We start from the raw sequence: 18,760 nt of genomic DNA on the forward strand, positions 1-18,760 counted from the left end.
AATTTTAAGATTTCTAAAGTAACAAAATATGTCAGTGTATTTCTGGGAACTCTTACTGTAACACAAAAGGAGACCTATATAGAATTTTCATACTCCATCTTTGAAAAAAAGTTACACAATTTAACATATAGCTGAGTTTACCTTGTTATCAAAAAACCTCTTCTGGTGACTGTTGAAACAAAGCAATTAACTGTAAACTGTTTTTTATTTATGGAAAATGGAATGCTTCATTAACAAACATTTTAAATGGGATATGAACAACACATTACAAAACAAATGAGTTCACATTGGCTTGAGGATATAATATGGCAGCAGCTTAAAAAAATTACACGTACAGTAACCCATAAGTTACAATTAATGGTAACCCTGGGTAACAGGTTCATTTCTGTTGTCATCTTGCATTAAAAATCAAAACACATTCAGTAACGACGGTTGAAACGGGGATCATTGGGTCTGTTTGCTCTCTCCTGGCCTGCAAATCCTTCTCCTTGCATTCCTCCTCCATGCATCATCTGGCTCTGGTTGCCACTTTGCATGAAACCTCCACGCCTAAAAAAAATGATTCAGACATGTTAATTTTCCTCTTGTGACTCTGGCCGTCATGCTGAGAAAATGCATATTGTTTACACTTCCTGTATGACTTTTTACTCTTCAGTAAGATATATTAGATAAAAGTGATGGGAATATTTTATTATTCCCTAGCATCTAAATAACAAATCAAAAAATATTTGGGGAGGGTTAATTTAAATACAACAGATGTCCTTTAAGGGGAAGGGAAACTAGAGCAAGAACAAATGCTTTGCTCCTCATAACATTCTTACCCTGACATGCCTCCACGATGCAGCACATGGCCAGGTCTGCCTCTACCTCCACCTAAAAAAGTTCAAATGCTTCCTTTATATCCACAGAAACAGTTTTACTTCATCTCCAAGGCTAATAATGCCTGTAATTTCTGCTAGAGGTAGCACACCTAATGAGCTCTTGTGCAAAAAGCATACCTTGCCATCTCTCATGATCCCGTCCTATCATTCCTCCATCCACATTGCTTTGCCATGAACGATCTTGATGTCCTTCAAACTTCCGACTATGATCTCCCCAGTCACGTCCATCCCTACAAAGGGATTAAATTCATGTGATTTTATGTTAGATGGAGCACACAAAATAGATTCAAATAGAATGCCACAGTCATAAACATATTCAAAGTATTCACCAAGATGCATGCCTATCCTGTATTTATACTGGACATCTATTTAGTCAAATCTTAGTAATTAGCCTTCTGCACGATCTCCCTACCATGACATAAGAAAACAAGATTTTCTTAATCCAGTTCACACTACATTGATGCCCCTGATTCTTTCTCCAAATATCCCAGCTTCCTGTTTCGACCATCAAATTATTTTTGGTCTGTTCTGTAGGCTGGCTTACTCATAGGATTAAATAAATAAATAAATAAATAGTGCAAATCTTTTACTGACTTGTTTTCCTTCCAAAGGCTGACAGGATGGTCCTGCCAACAACCGCAAATTACAAACCAGGGAAGAAAGACTACCATGAAAATATGAAGCCTCAACAGAAACATAAGCAAAAGTTAATTGAAACCAGAAGGACTTTCAGATCTGAAATTGTTTAAAGAAGTATCATGGCAAGATACATGTTTTGATGCAAAGGCAATTGAAATCACAGACTGGTTGAGGTTGGAAGGAACCCCTGGAGATCATCTACTCCAACCCACCCTGCTCAAGTAGGGTCACCTACAGCTTGTTGGACAGGATGGCATCCAGGTGGCTTTTGAGCATCTCCAGAGAAGGAGATTCCACAACCTCTCTGGGCAACTTGTTCCAGTGCTCTGTTACCCTCACAATAAAGAAGTTTTTCCTCAGATAGAACTTCCTGTGTTTCTGTTTGTGTCTGTTGCCTCTTGTCCTGTTGCTGGGCACCACTGAAAAGAGTCTGGCCCCACGCTCTTAACACCGTCCCTTAAGATATTTGTATACATCAAAAGAACTATTCATTTGTAGTCCATTGAGCAGAGGACAGACTCGGGGTAAAACCTGGATAAAGTAAAACTGTGCTTCCAAAACTGCATCAAACTTTTACATATGAAAATATTCATTAGGTGCACATGAAAAAATTCTCATGTATACTAACCGGGACTGTGGGGGTACCCCTCTACTTTCACTCATTCTTCTGTCAGATCCGTAACTACCCCAACTCTCCCGAGAGTCCCGTGAATGACGGTCTGGTCCTCCGTGGCGGTCATCTGGATAATGCTAGAAGACAAAGAATGTTTACACGAATGCCCCAATCTGACTCTATAGTTGTTAAAAGTAGCTTAGCTGCAATTATTCAATCTCATAGCTTAGCCATCAGCAAAGGGCATTTGAGGATTCCAAGACTCCACAAAAATAATCTCTCATTGCTTGAATCTGCCCTGATAATCTTCTCCTTCCCCCCCCACCCACTCAAAAACCTGCAAACGTCTTCATCTGTTATTTGCTGTTATTTCCAAATGACCCAGTAGAGTGAAGCTTCCTTAGTGACCTGCTTACTCAGTTCCATAGGTATTTTGTACTTCTGCATTTTCTCTTGCAATATTCTACCTCTTTTGGCATACTTTACTTGTTTTGTTTATAGCATGTCAAAATAACTATATCTGACTTTTATAAAGAACAAGTACTATTCATCCTTACCTACTAAAGAGAAAAGGACAATCTTACAATGGATGTATATTTATTTCAGTTTACATAATTTACTTGCTAACTACTGAAATTTAATCTGACACACACTATGAAATTAGGTTATAAAATAAAATAGACATTTTGTAGATTTATAAAGCAAGTATCTAAAAGCAACTCACTTGTCCATCTCGATCTCCCATCATTGTTCTTGATCCATCTCTCCTACAAATAGTCAATTCAAATCAGATTTTGTTAGTAAAATATACAGTAGTCTGTAACAACCCAATCAGTGTGGGACTTTCACAGATGAAAAAATCATGCTTCCAGGTAGTGCCAACAAATAGCTGGAATAAATTCTGTCATGATTTCCATGTATCTTTCCGGAAAACATAATCAGTCCTATGGTATAAAGCAGAATATTCTTGGTTTAGATAGGTTCTTGGTGGAAAATGCTAGGTGTCTACAGTATTATTTAGATTTTTTTTCAGAATCCTACCAAAAAGAAGTGTGAAATAGCATCACAAGCAAAACACTCTGAACAAGTCTGACAAAAGGTTTAACTCAGGGCATAATGCAGATCTCTTCAGGGTTATGCAAGATTTTAAAAGAAAGTCCACAGCCACTAAGCCACACAGAAAAAACGAAGTGCAAAACAAACACATAGTACAGAAAAGCAGCAAAATGCAATATTAAATATATTTTTGCCTTTTAGTTTCAGGCAACACAGTGAAGATAGAACACCCACCTGTCTATTGAATGGTCTTGATAACGGCCACGATCCCGATGATCAAAGTCATGGAAGCGATCCTGGCGACTGAAATCTGAATGGTACCTATCATTCACTGCCATTCGCTTTGCTTCTGGCCAGTACGGGTCATCTCTCCTGTGAGAAAGAGCATATTCATTTTAGCTGAGATGATAGTGATTTTTCAAATTGTTCTCTGCCTCCAAACAATGCAAGCTAGAAGCATGTAAGTAAGTTTGAAAAGGGATTAGACAAATTCAGAGAGGTAAGTTGCTGGGGCTATTAAACATGATTATCTCAATGCAACCTATCAGTGCAGAATACTGGAATCTGAGAGTGTATGGAAGGAGAAAGATAGCTTTTCATAGTGCAGCCTGACAAGACAGAACCTAGGAGCAACACGTACCCCACTTGTATTTGCTGGCTTTACCTGCCATCTATATCATATGGTCTTCTCATTGCAGATCGACGTTCCTGTTCATAGCGCAATTGCTCATGCTGGCGTCGCAGTTCTTCTCTTTCTCGCTGAATGCGATCTTGTTCTCTTCTCCTTTCATGTTCTATGTGCATTCTTTCTCTTTCCAGTCTTTCTCTTTCCATTCGTTCTCGTTCAAGACGCTGTCTTTCAATTTCCAGTCTCTCACGAGCAATCTCAAGCCTCTCCCTTTCTTCTCGTTCCCGGATAGTCTGCAGGTGCTGTTGTCTTTCCCGACGCTCACGCGTGCTATTTTAAGAGAAATTAAACATTATAGATCTATTACTTCAACAAATAAATGAAGTTAAAGAGAAAAGAAGATTAACCCAACTTTGCAATTGTTGTCAGTTTAACTCCTCTAAATTAGACATAGGAGAGGGGGGCAGGGAGGGCAAACACTCATGAATTACTCTATTCAGAGACTGACTGTATTGCTCCCAAAGTATCCACCTGTGAGGGACAAATAATCCTATATGGTCATAAGAATTTGAATCCAAATGCTCCAAGCTCTTTTGTTCTACTCAAATATAACATCCAACTCTAAAGAAGCAGGAAAGGTGAGCTGGGTAATATGACCCCACTACAGCTCAGAAATCCACTTAGGATAGATAAGCTTTTCTTCCGTCTCCAATTAGAACGATGAAAGCATTTCCCCCTATCCGATTCAGTCTTCTTAGATAAGTTACAAAGTTCCGTAATAACTGGGAAATGTCTCAGCATGGAATTCAGATCACAGCTTTAGCAAGGAATTTGAAGCATAGCCATTACTACCTTTATCTTGTATGAGATCATAGAATCAGTAAGGTTGGAAGGGATCTCTGGAGATCATCTAGTCCAACCGCCCTGCTCAGCAGGGTCATCTACAGCACGTTAGACAGGGTTGCATCCAGGCAGGCTTTGAAGATCTCCAGAGAAGGAGACTCCACAGCCTCTCTGGGCAACCTGCTCCAGTGCTCTGCCACTCTCACAGTGAAGAAATTCTTCCTCATATTCAGGCAGAACTTCCTGTGTTTCAATTTCTGCCCATTGCCTCTTGTCCTGTCACACAGGACAACTGAAAAGAGTTTGTCCTTGTCCCCTTGACACCCTCCCTTCAGATACTTATACACATTGATAAGATTAAGATCCCCCCTCAGTCTTCGCTCCCCAGGCTAAACAGGCCCAGCTCTCGCAGCCGTTCCTCATAGGGCAGGTGCTCCAGCCCTCTGATCATCCTCGCAGCCCTACGCTGTACTCTCTCCAGTAGCTCCATGTCTCTCTTGTACTGGAGAGCCCAGAACTGGACACAGTACTCGAGATGAGGCCTCACCAGGGCTGACTAGAGGGGCAGGATCACCTCCCTCAACCTGCTGGCAATAGTCCTCCTGATGCACCCCAGGATATCATTGGCCTTCCTGGCCGTAAGGGCATGTTGCTCGCTCATGGTCAACTTGTCATCCACCAGCACTCCCAGGTCTTTCTCTGCAGAGCTGCTCTCCAGAAGGTCAGCCCCCAGCTTGTACTGGTGCATAGAGTTATTTCTCCCTAGGTGCAGGACTCTGCACATGCCCTTGTTGAACCTCAGGAGGTTCCTCTCTGCCCAGCTCTCCAGCCTGTCCAGGTCTCTCTGAATGGCAGCACAGCCCTCAGGTGTCTCAGCCACTCTTCCCAGCTTGGTATCACCAGCAAACTTGCTGAGGAGGCACTCTGTCCCCTCATCCAGGTCATTGATGAAAAAGTTGAACAAGACGGGACCCAGCACTGAGCCCTGCGGGACGCCACTAGCCACAGGCCTCCAACTAGACTCCGTGCCACTGATGACGACCCTCTGAGCTCTGCCTTTCAGCCAGTTCTCAATCCACCTCACTGTCCACTCAGCTAACCCAAACCTCCTGAGCTTATCTAGGAGGAATGCAAGATATCATGAAAAGAAAAAAACTCAAATGTAAGTACCTGAATTAGGATCTTAACTAAAAGGATCCAAAGTGGAAACTTTGAAAGGTTGTTGAAAAATCCCACAATTTCTCTACAGACACAATGTATTAAAACAACATGAATATTTGTATTTTGAATTAAATAAATAATTAAATTTTGTATTTAATTTCAAATGCTATGGAGACTTTGAATACTGTGACAAGGCAAGGTCTTATTTTGAGAAAGATAACCCTTCTCCTGGCCTTTCTCAGTGTATTTGAGTGCAGGGAGTTGAGAATTATCATTTCTCTACTAAAATGTATTCTCTGCTAAGGAAAGCAGCATATTTAACCAATCTAAAAATCAGCATCTACAAAATGAAAAAAAGATCAAATAATTTCAATCTCAATATTCAAAATGAGTAATGCCAACAATAAGCGCTTTTCCAGTTCAATAGGTTTCTGACCGACAAACATAATTAACTACAAATAGAAGACAAATTAGAAAACTCTTCATTTTTTAATTAGTTAAAAGAAAATTATCTTCATTCTAGAAAAACAAACACTGTTGTTCTTACCGGCGTTGTTCTGCCTCTCTCATTTTTCGTTGTGCTTTAATTTTGTCAAATGGCACAATGCCTTGTCTTTCTCTGCTTTCTGATTTGCGATCCTGACTCTTAATACTCTGTATTTAATATTGAAATAGAAAATCTTAACGGAGTATATTTACAAAAATAAAACTGTAACAAACAATACTCTAAGCAATATTTCCATCCATACATGTGTGTCAAAGCTTGGTCTTGCATTAAAAAAGTTGTGCATTTTTAACATTGCAGAAACATCACATATTAACACAGAAGACTTAAGTTCCCTCATTTAGTTTGGCTGGACTCCATTGCTGAGTATGATATTAGCCATATGAAAAATATTTTAGTAATTAAGATATAAATCCATATTATAGAAACTCTCATCAGACAAAGTGTAGGTTATATGTAGCTTGTCAGGATTCAGTATCTAAGTAAAACTTATACATAGTGTTTCTCTGCAAAAAAAATTACTTACTCTGTCTTTCGATGTAGTTGATGTTTTCACACTAATAACAGGTTCTCCTTTAGATTTATCCATTACTACTGTTCTCTCTGTTCCTTTACTTCCTAAATAAATTGGAGGTTGAACAGGAAGAGATGGTAAGAAAAAAAAAGAAAAAAAAAGAAGGAAAAAAAAAGAACTAGTACACAGGCCATTCCTTTCGGTGCTAGAAGTCATCTCCCAGTGCTAGAAGTCACCTCCTCTAAAATGTGAAATAGGCATTTAATCCTCTCTTCACAAAACATTTAATCATCCACAATTATTCCAAGTACTTCTGTTAAGGACGAAATAACGTCTCCCTGGCCATCCCCTGAAACTGCACTATTTGGATTTCCACTCAAGAACCTCAACACATTCCCAAAACACTGGAAGATTTGAACATAAATAACTCCTATCAATTGTTCACATTTATCCGTGTTTTACGCTTAGAAAAAACAGTAGTCAAATTACCTGATTTGGTAGTTTTAGGTTGATCCGATGAACCAGGTTTCAGTTCATCTTTATCTTTTCTTTCTTTTTCATCTTTGTCTTCTGTTTTTTTAGAATCATCTTTTTGGTCAGATTTCTCATCTCTTTTAACACTGCCAGCCCTACAGACACATATTGATACACATTAGAGTGATACAGAGCAAGAGAAAAGAAAAATGAGGGAGAGAAAAAAAATGCTAGCAACATAATAACAAAGTACAGTTCTGATGTACTAAAAGAGTCATAATTAGACTTCTAAAGATTTACTTCTATAACCTCTTCTGCTATAATATAATACAATCAAACTATGTGTTTTTCATAAAAACTTGGCTGAGATTCAGATAATTCAAGAATATGCAGAATGAAAAAAATCTATACCACCATGGGCTAACGCCCACAAAGATTCTTGTAAGACGACATGACAATTTATGAAGTGCAATGCTCATGTGAAACATTTTGTGGTGCTGCTGTCAAACATAAGGAAGTTAATATTACACAGTAACCAGGCAAGCCTTTCTGAACACTAGATGAAATACAGGCAAAGTTTGTGAGGGAACAGCATTTAATAGGTATTATTATAAGAGAAAAATAATTAAAGCAAAGGATTTACTGTCTTTCAGCTACTTTTACTAATAATAAAGTGGAAAAAAAGTATAGTTCTATAGAAGAACATGTTCTAGGAAAAGGATCTTGGAAAACTGATCTTTCACTGTGATGGCATCAACATGAGAAAGCTCTGTTCTCATGAGCAGGATTTAAAGAAGAAAGAGTGACACATTGATCAAAATTCTCAAATGCCTTTTTCCATAGATTTATGGCAATAGAGTACCACAATCTCTTCTGAAAAACAAATATAGCTAAATTAAAGGGCAGGCTTGAAAATGCAAGATTCCACTGACTAGATTAAAACACATAATGGATACATAAAAGTAAGGGGTTGAATGTCAACAGCAGCATATTTTGTAGTAAAAGTTGGAAAGATGAACACTTCTTGATGCTTGCCACAGAGATTTCTTAACGTAACTTTGTTTTTCCTGATAAATCCACCTAAGTTGAAGAATAGCAAAACATCTACAGACACAGAATTTGTAAAACAATACCTCTCATTGACCGTTTCTTTCTTCACTTCATCCTCTTTTTTTTCTATTGGCTTCTTCCCAGCAGGTTCATTTTTTGCCTGTAATTTATTTTGCATATCAACAACTGCAAATGTGGTCTCAGCTGGTTGTACAATCTAATGCTAACAAGGTATCCTTGGGGAACAGTACTCACTTTTTCAACAGAAATTATTTTCCCATGCAATTCTGTCTTGTGGAGATGAGTAATACATTTTGTTGCTTCCTCAGCTGTAGACATTGTAACAAAGCCGTAACAGCGAGCACCAGGACTACGAGCATTGGTGACCACTTTTGCACCAATCACCTTTCCAAAAGAAAGAAAGATGTATTAACCTCATTGTAATGAGTACGCACAATTTAACAGCAAGAAGTACAAGCTGCATTTCTACTCTGCTTTATTCCTGTCCATCATCATTTATGAGATGACTACTTTTAATAGATAAACAAACACAAAAGAAATATTTTTTTGGAGCCAAACATTCTTTTGTTGCCAATGCAACACTGCAAAAGCTGAATGAACAGAGGGCACTCAAAGAGTAAACTCTGGTTTTGGGGTGGGGGGGTGGAGGGGGAGTTACCTTTACATCAACATTATTTTGTTGAAGAGCAACAAAGGGAACAAGGGCCTAGCACAAATCTGTTAAGAAAACCTCCACCCACACGCTAACACTTGGTCAACAAACTGCTAAGTCCCATCTCCCCTTCAAAAAAATGTCGCTTTTTGAGTCACTGCTAAGAGGCACAGTAAGTTATCTGTAATCCTGTTTAAGGAACAAACTTTTCCCTCAAAAAATAGCTTCAAAAGGCCAATAAAAACCCATACTTTTGAGAACTGTATTTACTGCAGATATATTTTTACCTCTCGGAAGCTCTGCCTCTGTTAATACTCCAAAAAGATGAACAGTAATTTTATTTTAAACGACTAAGTGGTACTAAGGCACCTAGGCGGAGGCAAATGCTAAGGTAGCTGCCACATATTTTTTTAATTATGTTTTACATTGTGTTATTTCTTTATGGTCAATACACTCCAGCTTACCAGATGGAATTTTGAACAGATAAATGGAAGACAAATACTGCATCCCCTGATACGCAGGGAAAAAAAAAAGTTTGATTTCATTTGCAAAAAGCAATAGTCGCACGACATTCAAACAATCTCATAGCTGTACTACACTTAATTTGTTTTTGTGTTTATTGCAAGGTTTAAGTTCTACAGTATTTCTTCAGCTAAACATTCAGTAATTCATTGCTAGCACATACAGCTTTCTCTAACTATAACTTAATCATCTCTAAATATGTTTTAAGGTTTTCAGAAAAATACTAAATAATCATCTCAGTACAAGAGTTATTACAACTCTTGTAAGTACAAGTTACTAATTCTGGCACCTTCTATTAAACTAGCTCTTTCAACTTCCCAACTGATAGGGAGATGTAATTTGCCATTTTTCTGTCTCTAGTAACTGCACTAGAACATCCAGAAAGGTGTTTTTTTTAAGCAATGGTGCCATCTTGAGACAAAAATAGATCATGTACTGTGACAATTCTTAAATGCTCCACAACACGTTTCAACATTTACTGTATATTTTACTTAGTCCTAAAATGCCTTTAATAAACAGCATTAAACTGTTTACTGTGAATTCCTGATGAGTGAAGAAATTATGATAGTACAGCACAGAAGCCACTAGCTGTTTCAAATAAAGGACTGGAAATGGATTATTTCTTTTATTTAGCAGAGAAAGATACAATTAAAAAAGCTTAGGCAGTCATACAGTACGAACTTGTCCAACTTTTTTCTTGTTCCACAGCATTTTTGGATAATGCTGCTCTTTTCAATAGTATTCTCAGTGGTAGAAACATAGGAAGTTTTATTAAGACAGATTCAACTGAAAATACTGGAAGACTTACCTTTCCATATTTGCTAAACAGATTCTTCAAATCTGTAGCTCTGGTAGTGGAGGCAAGTCCACTCACCCAAAAGTTTCTACTCGAACTGCTGGCATTGCGGCCTAATTAGAAGGAAAACAAAACAAAAATCCAAACACCTGATTATTTCAGCAACTATTTCTAAATCAAAAAGAAGCAGTTCCACAAATCTTGCACATTTTAAATCACAGAGCAAATGTAGGGTAACATGTATGTAATATTCCCCTCCAATGTTTCATATTCCTAAAGGCAATTATTATTGAAGTCCAAAATTTTTAAGGTGAAACTACAAACTTTGATAGGTACGACAGAAATATGCCATTTTTCAGAGGTACCTCAGTCCAAACAGTTTGTTACTTGGAGTAACTGTGGCTCTTCAGAATGTTTTTGGATACATCCCAATAACTCTTCACTTGCAGAAAAATGCTGAAGACCTGCAAGGTCTGCAGAACTGCGGTAGCACCTTTGCATGCGCATATCTTGCCCGCCTTACCTCCAGGACTCCAGAGGAGTGATGATGGGATGCAGATTAACTGTAACTCTCAAGGAATGGCATTCACCATAAAGAAAGCATGAAAATCTCTCTAAATTTTTGCTCACATAGATTCCAACTGCATACTAAGAGTTCACCCATCACTTCAGTTAAGGGAGTCAAAAAAAGTCCTGGTTTAATTTAACTACATAAGAATTGCAGAACTCCCAATCTGGCATCTGAACAAGGATTTTTTTTTTTTAATAAATGCTTGAGAACTTGTAAAATCTGAAAATCCAAAGCCCAGTTACTAGTAAGAGTTCAAGCTGAACTCAAACACCGACACACAAATCTCTAAAGCACTATTAGTTCTTAGGCAGTACAAGCAGGTTGCTCATACACTACATCTCTGATGCTTGAGGGAAAGAGAATAGGTGCCAGCTGCTGGCAAACTGCACTGAATAATTGACTTCAGCTCATCTCAATGAACTCTGCTGTGACAAGCAAGTCCAACCAGCTCCTCCATAGTTTCACTAATTCCCAGATGAGTTCTCTTTTACCGAGAAATGTACTAGAGTAAAATCAGGGAAGAATCTTTATCTATTTCCTAAAGGTTCTGATTTTCTTACATTTTAGCATTTGCTTGTCAATTTGAAGCACTTACGTTGGGATACTGTTTCCAGTCTCCTTTGGAGTACCTTTACTGTCCTTTTATTTGTCTTAATAGGGTTCAGTTCCAGACTTTCACAAACTGCACGAAGCAGGTTTCAGTCTAGCTATCTGTACTTACGCTTTTTTCCTTTGCATAAATAAATAAATATTATCCAGAAAGAGGAGGGCAATACTGGATATTTAAAACTACAAAAATTCCAACACTTTGTTGCTAAAGTACAGCTCCTAATACAAAAAAAGTGTTTCTTTAAACAATTGTTAGATTCTTTTTTAACCTTCATTTTTAAAAAGAAACATACCTTTCTCATCTTTTGAGATTATCTTTGTATCTGCATCCTCAACAGGGCTAGAGACAAAAGATCATGTTATTCAAGTCAGAAAGAAAAATGACTAACTAAATTATGAAAATGCTAACATTAAATACCTACCAGAAAAAATGTTGCAAACAGAAACCACACCTTTCTATGCTTGATTTAAGAAATCTAACAAGAAACAAGGGAAGTCAGGTTCTTAAACAGATTTATATATGGAAGAAGTTAAAAATAAGAGTAATTTAAGAAAACAACCTTTGAAGGTTGAGGAAGGAAAGAAAACAAACCCTCTGTGCTTACAAAAGATCTGTACAAGGAGAAATAAAACAGATTCTTTAGGAATAAGCTACAATTTCATCAGTCTTGGTGGCCAATTGAAGGAAACAGCTTATTCGCATCACTTAATGACCAATGAAAAAAAGATAGCATCTGGTCTAGAACGGAGAAAAAACAAACCTCTTTTTCTGATCACCGCCCTCACTGGCTGAGGACTCTTTAGTAGCAGGGGATTCCTCAGAAATAGCTTTGTCTTCTGTTCTCTTGGCATCTTCTTTGCTATCTTTGGCTTCGGGACCTGCGCCATTTTCCGCTGTTTCCCCACTAGAGACTTCCGGGCCTTGGGATCGTTTGCTACTCTGATCACTTAGGGTCTCTACTACTAAAGATTCAGAGTCCAGTTTCTCTTCCTCTATTGTCTGTTCACTTGTCTCCCCTTTTGCTACAACTAAACGCTTTGCTTCCTTCCTTGCCAAAGCTTGTGCCGATTTGCTGTCCAAATCTAAAGCATCTTCCTCCAACTGAGCGGCAGCAAGAGCGTCCTCTTCCCCGGCTAGCCTCTTGCCTGGCACCACGTTACTTGCTTCCTGTGCATGTGGCTGCTCCACTTCGGAAGTTTCTTCGTTAAGTAGTTCAGATTTACAAGTTTCCCCCAAAATGTCGAGTATTTTCTCATTTTCTACGGATTTAACAGGAATAGAATGGCACAAGATTTAATCACCAGGGAAATACAGCAATCACAAATGTGGAACTGGCATGGCTGCCACACCAACACCAAGAGAACCTCTAAGCTACACAGAGATTGGAAAACCCTAGTGTACACAGTGTTAAAACTACTATGCTAACTGTAGTCTGACAACCTACTGTATCAACCCTAAAATGTTACAGGGTAGAAAAATGCCCCCACAGATTTAACAAAAACCTTCTGGCTGATCCTTGATATTCTTCATGAAATCGTTCAGGTCTGTTTCTTCTCTATTTAGCTTCCAAAGTCCAAGATGCTTAACTGAATATATCAATGCATTGAAAGTTCAATTTCCTAATTTCTGTGAAATTCTTTTAGCAGACAGTCCAACATGAAAACTGGGCATCTTCTGATGGTGCATGAGTGTGTTTGCAGTCCATAAAGTGAAAAGTATCTGTATGGAATTTCCAGGAAGAAACTCTCTTCTTTCTTCTGTATCCGGTAACTAATCTTTAAATTTTAATGTCCTACAATATCTTTTTACTGTTTTCACTGCCCTCTACTCAGTTACAGAGTTAAGGTGTATGCGATATCACAAGATCTGTTTACAAGTAGAATCTTTAGCTTTTAGACTGTGATTAACTCCTCTAAATCCATTTATGTAGTTTAACAGGTTTTTAAACCATTTCATTTCACTGAAAATATTTCAAAGATGACAAGCATTACTTCACAGATCTGGGGATATGATTGGGTTTCCAATCTCTATGACCCTGCATGATCTGGATTGTTCATCATAAAAATAATGCAATTTTTTTTTATCGTTAATGGTTTAAAAAGTATTAGTTGAAAAGACAGGAATATGTTTTCCTTTAACAGTACCTGGCTCCAGGCGTAGTTTCTCCATTTTCTGTATGGGAAAATGAACACAGAATCAAGATTTTATAAATGTATATTGCAATATAGAATAATAATCCCCCCCACCCCGCCCAGCAGATTTAAGTCTGCACCATTTCACCTACAAAACTCACTCTGGTTTTCACAGTCCACTTGAACTGAGCATTTTACAGAAATGGGGTTTTTTGCAAACTGAAGCCAAATCAAAATTACAACCGCAATTGCGTCCTCATAGCTGATGTGGAATGTTAAAGAAACAGAGCAATAAAGCAATTCGGTACCACATCAACTACACAGAGGAAACAAAAGAATCCACCATACTGCTTATTTGTACTACTTGATATAATTAGCAGGAAAAAGATGAAACGATTTTTGAAAAATCAAACCTATGTGACTTTTCACAAGTAAGGAAAAGCATCAGAATACTTTTGAAATATTTGTTTTGGGGTACAGCTTTCATTCTATATACAAGAACATTCTTATTTGCAGCAGATGTGGAGCAGGAGGAAGTCTTACTAGCAAACTAAAGACTACAAGCAGGTAACATTTTCATTTAGCAGAAGCAGATCTGAGTACGATCAGTTAGGTGCTAAATTCTGGTAAAATATCGTATTTGGACATATTTTCTCTTTTGTAGTACGAACAGAGTGAATATCATTAGTCTGAAATATAGGTATATTTTCAGTTTACCTTCATTTCAATTAGATCCGAAGAGGCATCTAAATTGTTTTCAATTTCATCGTTATCTTCCTAAGAGTAAGAGAGGAATTATAGCATTCCTTACAGAAAAAAAAGTAATTTAGCTTACTGAGAAATATTACTGTATTCAATTTTCCCTAGGAATAATATAAGAAATATTTTCCAATATCCCAAAGATCTCATTTCCTACTTGAGAATGTTACTCAAGAATGAGAAATGACAAATCTTGATGGTATTAGCAACGGAGTATCTTTTTCCAATAACCTTTTAATTTCAAAATGATGTTGTCAACTTTAAAGCTATGCTGATTTAGAGAGGAAATATGTTAATGTATGTTTCTTTGGTGACATTATATAACTTCTCACTTTTTTCCTTCTTTAGTTTCTAACTGAAAAAAAAAAAAGTTAGAAACAACGATGACTTAGATTTCCATTTCTCTGAGAACAAAACACATCCCAAAAGTTCTCTTTCCTTAAGATGTGATTTTAAGGCTCAAAACTCAATTACATGGTTCACAACAGCTTGAGTTTACAGAATACTAAGGATTTGCCTTTTAGGTTAACTGGACATTGTTGCAATGAGATTGTACTTCATACAGTAAAGAGTAAAAAGTTGGGACAGTCAAGATATGTCCAAAATAAAAAAAGTAAGGAGGCGGTAACAGCTAGTTACTCTGTTCACTTAGTAGCAGGCGACTCTACCATAAAAAAGCATTTCACACTGTTCTCCAACCAAGTTAAAAGACTGATATTGTCAGAATAGGGGAAATACAGTACATAAAGATTTTCATGTTATAATAGTCTCTGCTAGAAAACTGTACAACCTAAACACCTTCATTTGGGACACTACTTTTGCAGAAAAGACGTCCACATTATATAAAGAAGTATATTTTTCATCCAGAGATATAGATAGATAGATAGATAGATAGATAGATATAGATGGAAGGATATCTGTGTATGTACACACCTCAGAACATATATAAATGGGAAGAAAAACATATTACTTTCAATTCCAGACCACCAGCATCTCTTTCTCAGCAAACAAATAAATTAGTGCAAAGTAAAGCATACTGTGACCCTGCTATTGTGAACATTTCAAACCTCTAATAGATGCCTGAGTGCTTACCCTTCAAAGAGTAGGACACAAGAGCTCTTAATGTGAAACAGAATCCACATTAAATTCATGTCCTATATTACACTGAAGTAACTTTGTGTGGCCATATCCTTATTAATTACCGTCTCAAAATTGTAGACACTTCTAATCACTTACTTCATTTTCTGTTAGCTGATCTGGAAGTTCTTTCACTTCTGCATCAGCACTGTCTTTATGATCTGACAGTGAATCAAGAATATTATCAGGACTATAGTCTTCTCCGCAGTCTACAGCACTGCCATTATCTATTTCAGCTTCATCTAATACACTAATATCCATCATGTCAATATCCTGCAAGGTATCCAGGCTTGCTTCAATATCTTCCTACAGAAAGAGAAAGGTACATGTATATTTATTCCGGTTTAAATGATGCATGCGCTTAGTAACTGCAGTCATGGTATCACTTACTTGCCCATCTCTAGAATTTTCTTCCAGTCCATTGTCTTCAACACCTTCTTCTTCTAGTTTTCTTCCTAGAAATAGTATTACTGAAGTGAGAATAGCACTACATATCATACTATCTATACTCTTTGCTTAATTAGCAAAAATTAGTGATTCAAGGCTGAGTATGTTTCAAGAAATAACCATTACGGCCCTGATTCAGAAGTCCAGTTACGTCTGTAGATAAGTGAGAATGACTTACCAGTGAAGGTAAATGGCATGAGTATGAACTAGAAATAGCACATTTAGGTGAGCAGCTATATTTTTCAATACCTATGTTCCTCTCATTCCACAACACTGCAGTACATAAAAAGATAACACTCTCTAGCAAGATGTTCCACTTAAAAGAACGACCTTATAATGATTGCCACAAAAATCTCCCTCTTAAGTCTATTTATTATGCAAAATTGAATGAATATTGGCAGCATATGATGTCTATCTCCATGCTTCATGCAGTCTATGCAGCTAGTGACGTAGAATTAGTCTTCAGGTTTAAGACCTTGCACACGCAAATCAGATTTAGTCACATTTATAAACAGCAAACTCATAATGACTTCAAAAACTGCCCTTTCTGTACTTTTACTGTATTATCTCCAAGGAAATAACTTAGAAATAAATTTCCACAAATAGCTTTATTTAATATATATACTATATATCATCTCAAAGGGAAACGGCTTAAAAACAAATTTCCAAAAGTGTCTTTGAAGAACCAGCTATGAACAATTAAAACAAATCATGTCTAGCTGGGTCCACATCATTATGTCAAGTTTTTGAAGCAAAACATATTTCAATGACTAACAAACTATACAGAACAGTTTATTTTCAAAATAACAGACAGTAATAATATAAAATATGACACTAACAAATATTATATGCATTTGTATTTGTGCAACAATGATTCTTCTTATTTCCAGAGCACCATAATTCCTTGTATTTTAAATTGTAGCCCAGTGATGATGCAGGCTCAAGGGCTTCTATGAAAAATGAAAAACATATAAACAGTTATGGTGAGGGAGTTAGTAATCAGGGTGCTGTAAATCAGGATTAATATGTACTGGCAGAGCTTTCCATGGGAGCTTACACTGCAGCTGCTTGCTCTGTGCTTGGCACTCAAGAGTCATAAGTACTAAAAATACGCTTGCAACTTAAGGGCTTGCCTACAGGTTTCAAAATAAGTTAGCAGAAGTATGCTTGTGTTATATTATTGTTTTAAAATTGCCCTCACTGACTAATGCAACGAAGTTTTACAGTTTTCCTTGAAGGAAAAAAAGAAAAAGAAAAAAAAACAGAGAAAATGCGAAGTTTTTTTTTTATTATTTTAGTGAAATAGAATAAATCAACATTGTACTCTAAGTCCCAGCTATTTGTAAATCAAGAAACTGCATTTGTCTGGACTCTGTACCTTTGCTAGTTCTTTTTGGCATTCTCTTGTTGGTCATTTCTGAAGCCATAGGAATTTCATCAGGATCTCCTCCTTCATCTTCAATGGCCTATTGGAGACAGCAGCATTGTGTCCATGATTTTTTTTTTCTATGAATTTTTAAGGATTTGTCAGATGGAAACATTATTACAGTCTCACCCTCCTGCAGGTCAGAGAGCCAGTCAGCGCAATGATCCATCAGCAACAGGGACCAATAAGGTCTGACACAGCACTCTCCCGCAGCCAGACCAGGTTACAGTTAGGACTGAGCCCCCCCCCCCCAATCTGTAGAGATAGCTTCCTGTTCAGGGGATGACCATTTCATCTGTACAAAACCAAAGAGCGAGCACTATGGGAACTCAAGCACATGCGGCAACACTTTCTTCTCAGTGTGCAGGCCTAATACAACTCAAAAGGAGCAGGAGCAACTGCATTGTATCAGCCTCAAAGAAGTCAATGACCGCATTCAGGAAAGGTCGGAGAAATAAAGCCAGGCAAGTGTGCACACAGGGCAGCAAACACACGATCAGTGGAAGGACACCGCGTGTGTGTGTGCAGGATTTCAGGGAAGGATGTATGCGCACCAAGGACACAGGGTGGAGGAAAGACTACGGTCGCTCGGGAGTGAAATCGGGAAGTAGCACGTCTGAAACCTAAGAAGAGGCAGAGGTAACGGCGGCTGCCCCGGCGCTACGGGGCGCCGCGGCCTCCGCGGGCGGCTCGGGACGATGACACGCAGCGGCCTCTGCGACGGCCGAGGAAAGGGGGGCATCGGTGCTGGCGCACAGCCTATGGCTTCCCGGAGACCGGCGCGGGACGCAGTCCTAGGGCTGGCGGGCGCGACACGACACGCCCGTGCCTCGCTCCCCTCCGGGCCTCCCTCGGCACCGCGGCAGGCCCCAAGTGCGCATGCGCCGAAGGCTCTCCGGTAAGGGACAAAGGGCCCGGATGACCCTTCCCCGCTCCTCATCAGCCGGGCTCGCTCCCCACCTTCCTCAGCCGCTCCATGAGGACGCTCTTGTTGCCGCCGCTGTCCAGGTTGCGGCGCTTGAGCTCGGCTCGCAGGTCGATGACCCGCAACTCGCTCAGCCGCCGGGTTTCGGGTTCTGAGACGGCAGCCACGGCCCCACCAAGGGATGTGAAGTCCCCCAGCCCGGCCGCTGATTGACTCTCCGCCATCAAAGCCCCTTCAGTATTCCGCTTTGAGCCCGAACGCACGGGGGAATATAGCACAACTAACGTAGCGCTCACAGAACAAAATGGTGGGGAGGCCAAGACGCACTAAGGGGAGGGGGAAGCAAGCCCGCTGCGCGCAGGCGCGAAGCTAACAGCGACGACAGCCGTGGGGGAGGG

The 18,760-nt window shown here is 38.7% G+C and overlaps 1 protein-coding gene across 1 annotated transcript; it reads right to left on the bottom strand.

Annotated features, from left to right (window-relative positions):
- Positions 1-186: 186 nt before the first annotated feature.
- LOC146589225 (scaffold attachment factor B1-like) lies at positions 187-18,714 on the bottom strand. The gene is made up of 21 exons (XM_085316655.1): positions 18,398-18,714; positions 17,390-17,477; positions 15,955-16,019; positions 15,664-15,870; positions 14,386-14,445; positions 13,681-13,708; positions 12,297-12,795; positions 11,829-11,875; positions 10,368-10,468; positions 8,620-8,769; positions 8,448-8,524; positions 7,330-7,469; positions 6,853-6,944; positions 6,369-6,475; positions 3,854-4,147; positions 3,424-3,561; positions 2,858-2,900; positions 2,149-2,270; positions 999-1,111; positions 822-873; positions 187-549 (listed from the first exon to the last, which is right to left on the bottom strand). Exons 1-21 carry the CDS (start codon positions 18,584-18,586, stop codon positions 420-422), a joined length of 2,742 nt encoding a protein of 913 aa, XP_085172781.1. The 5' UTR covers positions 18,587-18,714; the 3' UTR covers positions 187-419.
- Between the last annotated feature and the right edge of the window lie 46 nt (positions 18,715-18,760).

This window comes from Rhea americana, unplaced genomic scaffold (genome assembly GCF_003343005.1).
Source record: "Rhea americana isolate MKP2758 unplaced genomic scaffold, rheAme1 scaffold_477, whole genome shotgun sequence".
NCBI lineage: Eukaryota > Metazoa > Chordata > Aves > Rheiformes > Rheidae > Rhea > Rhea americana.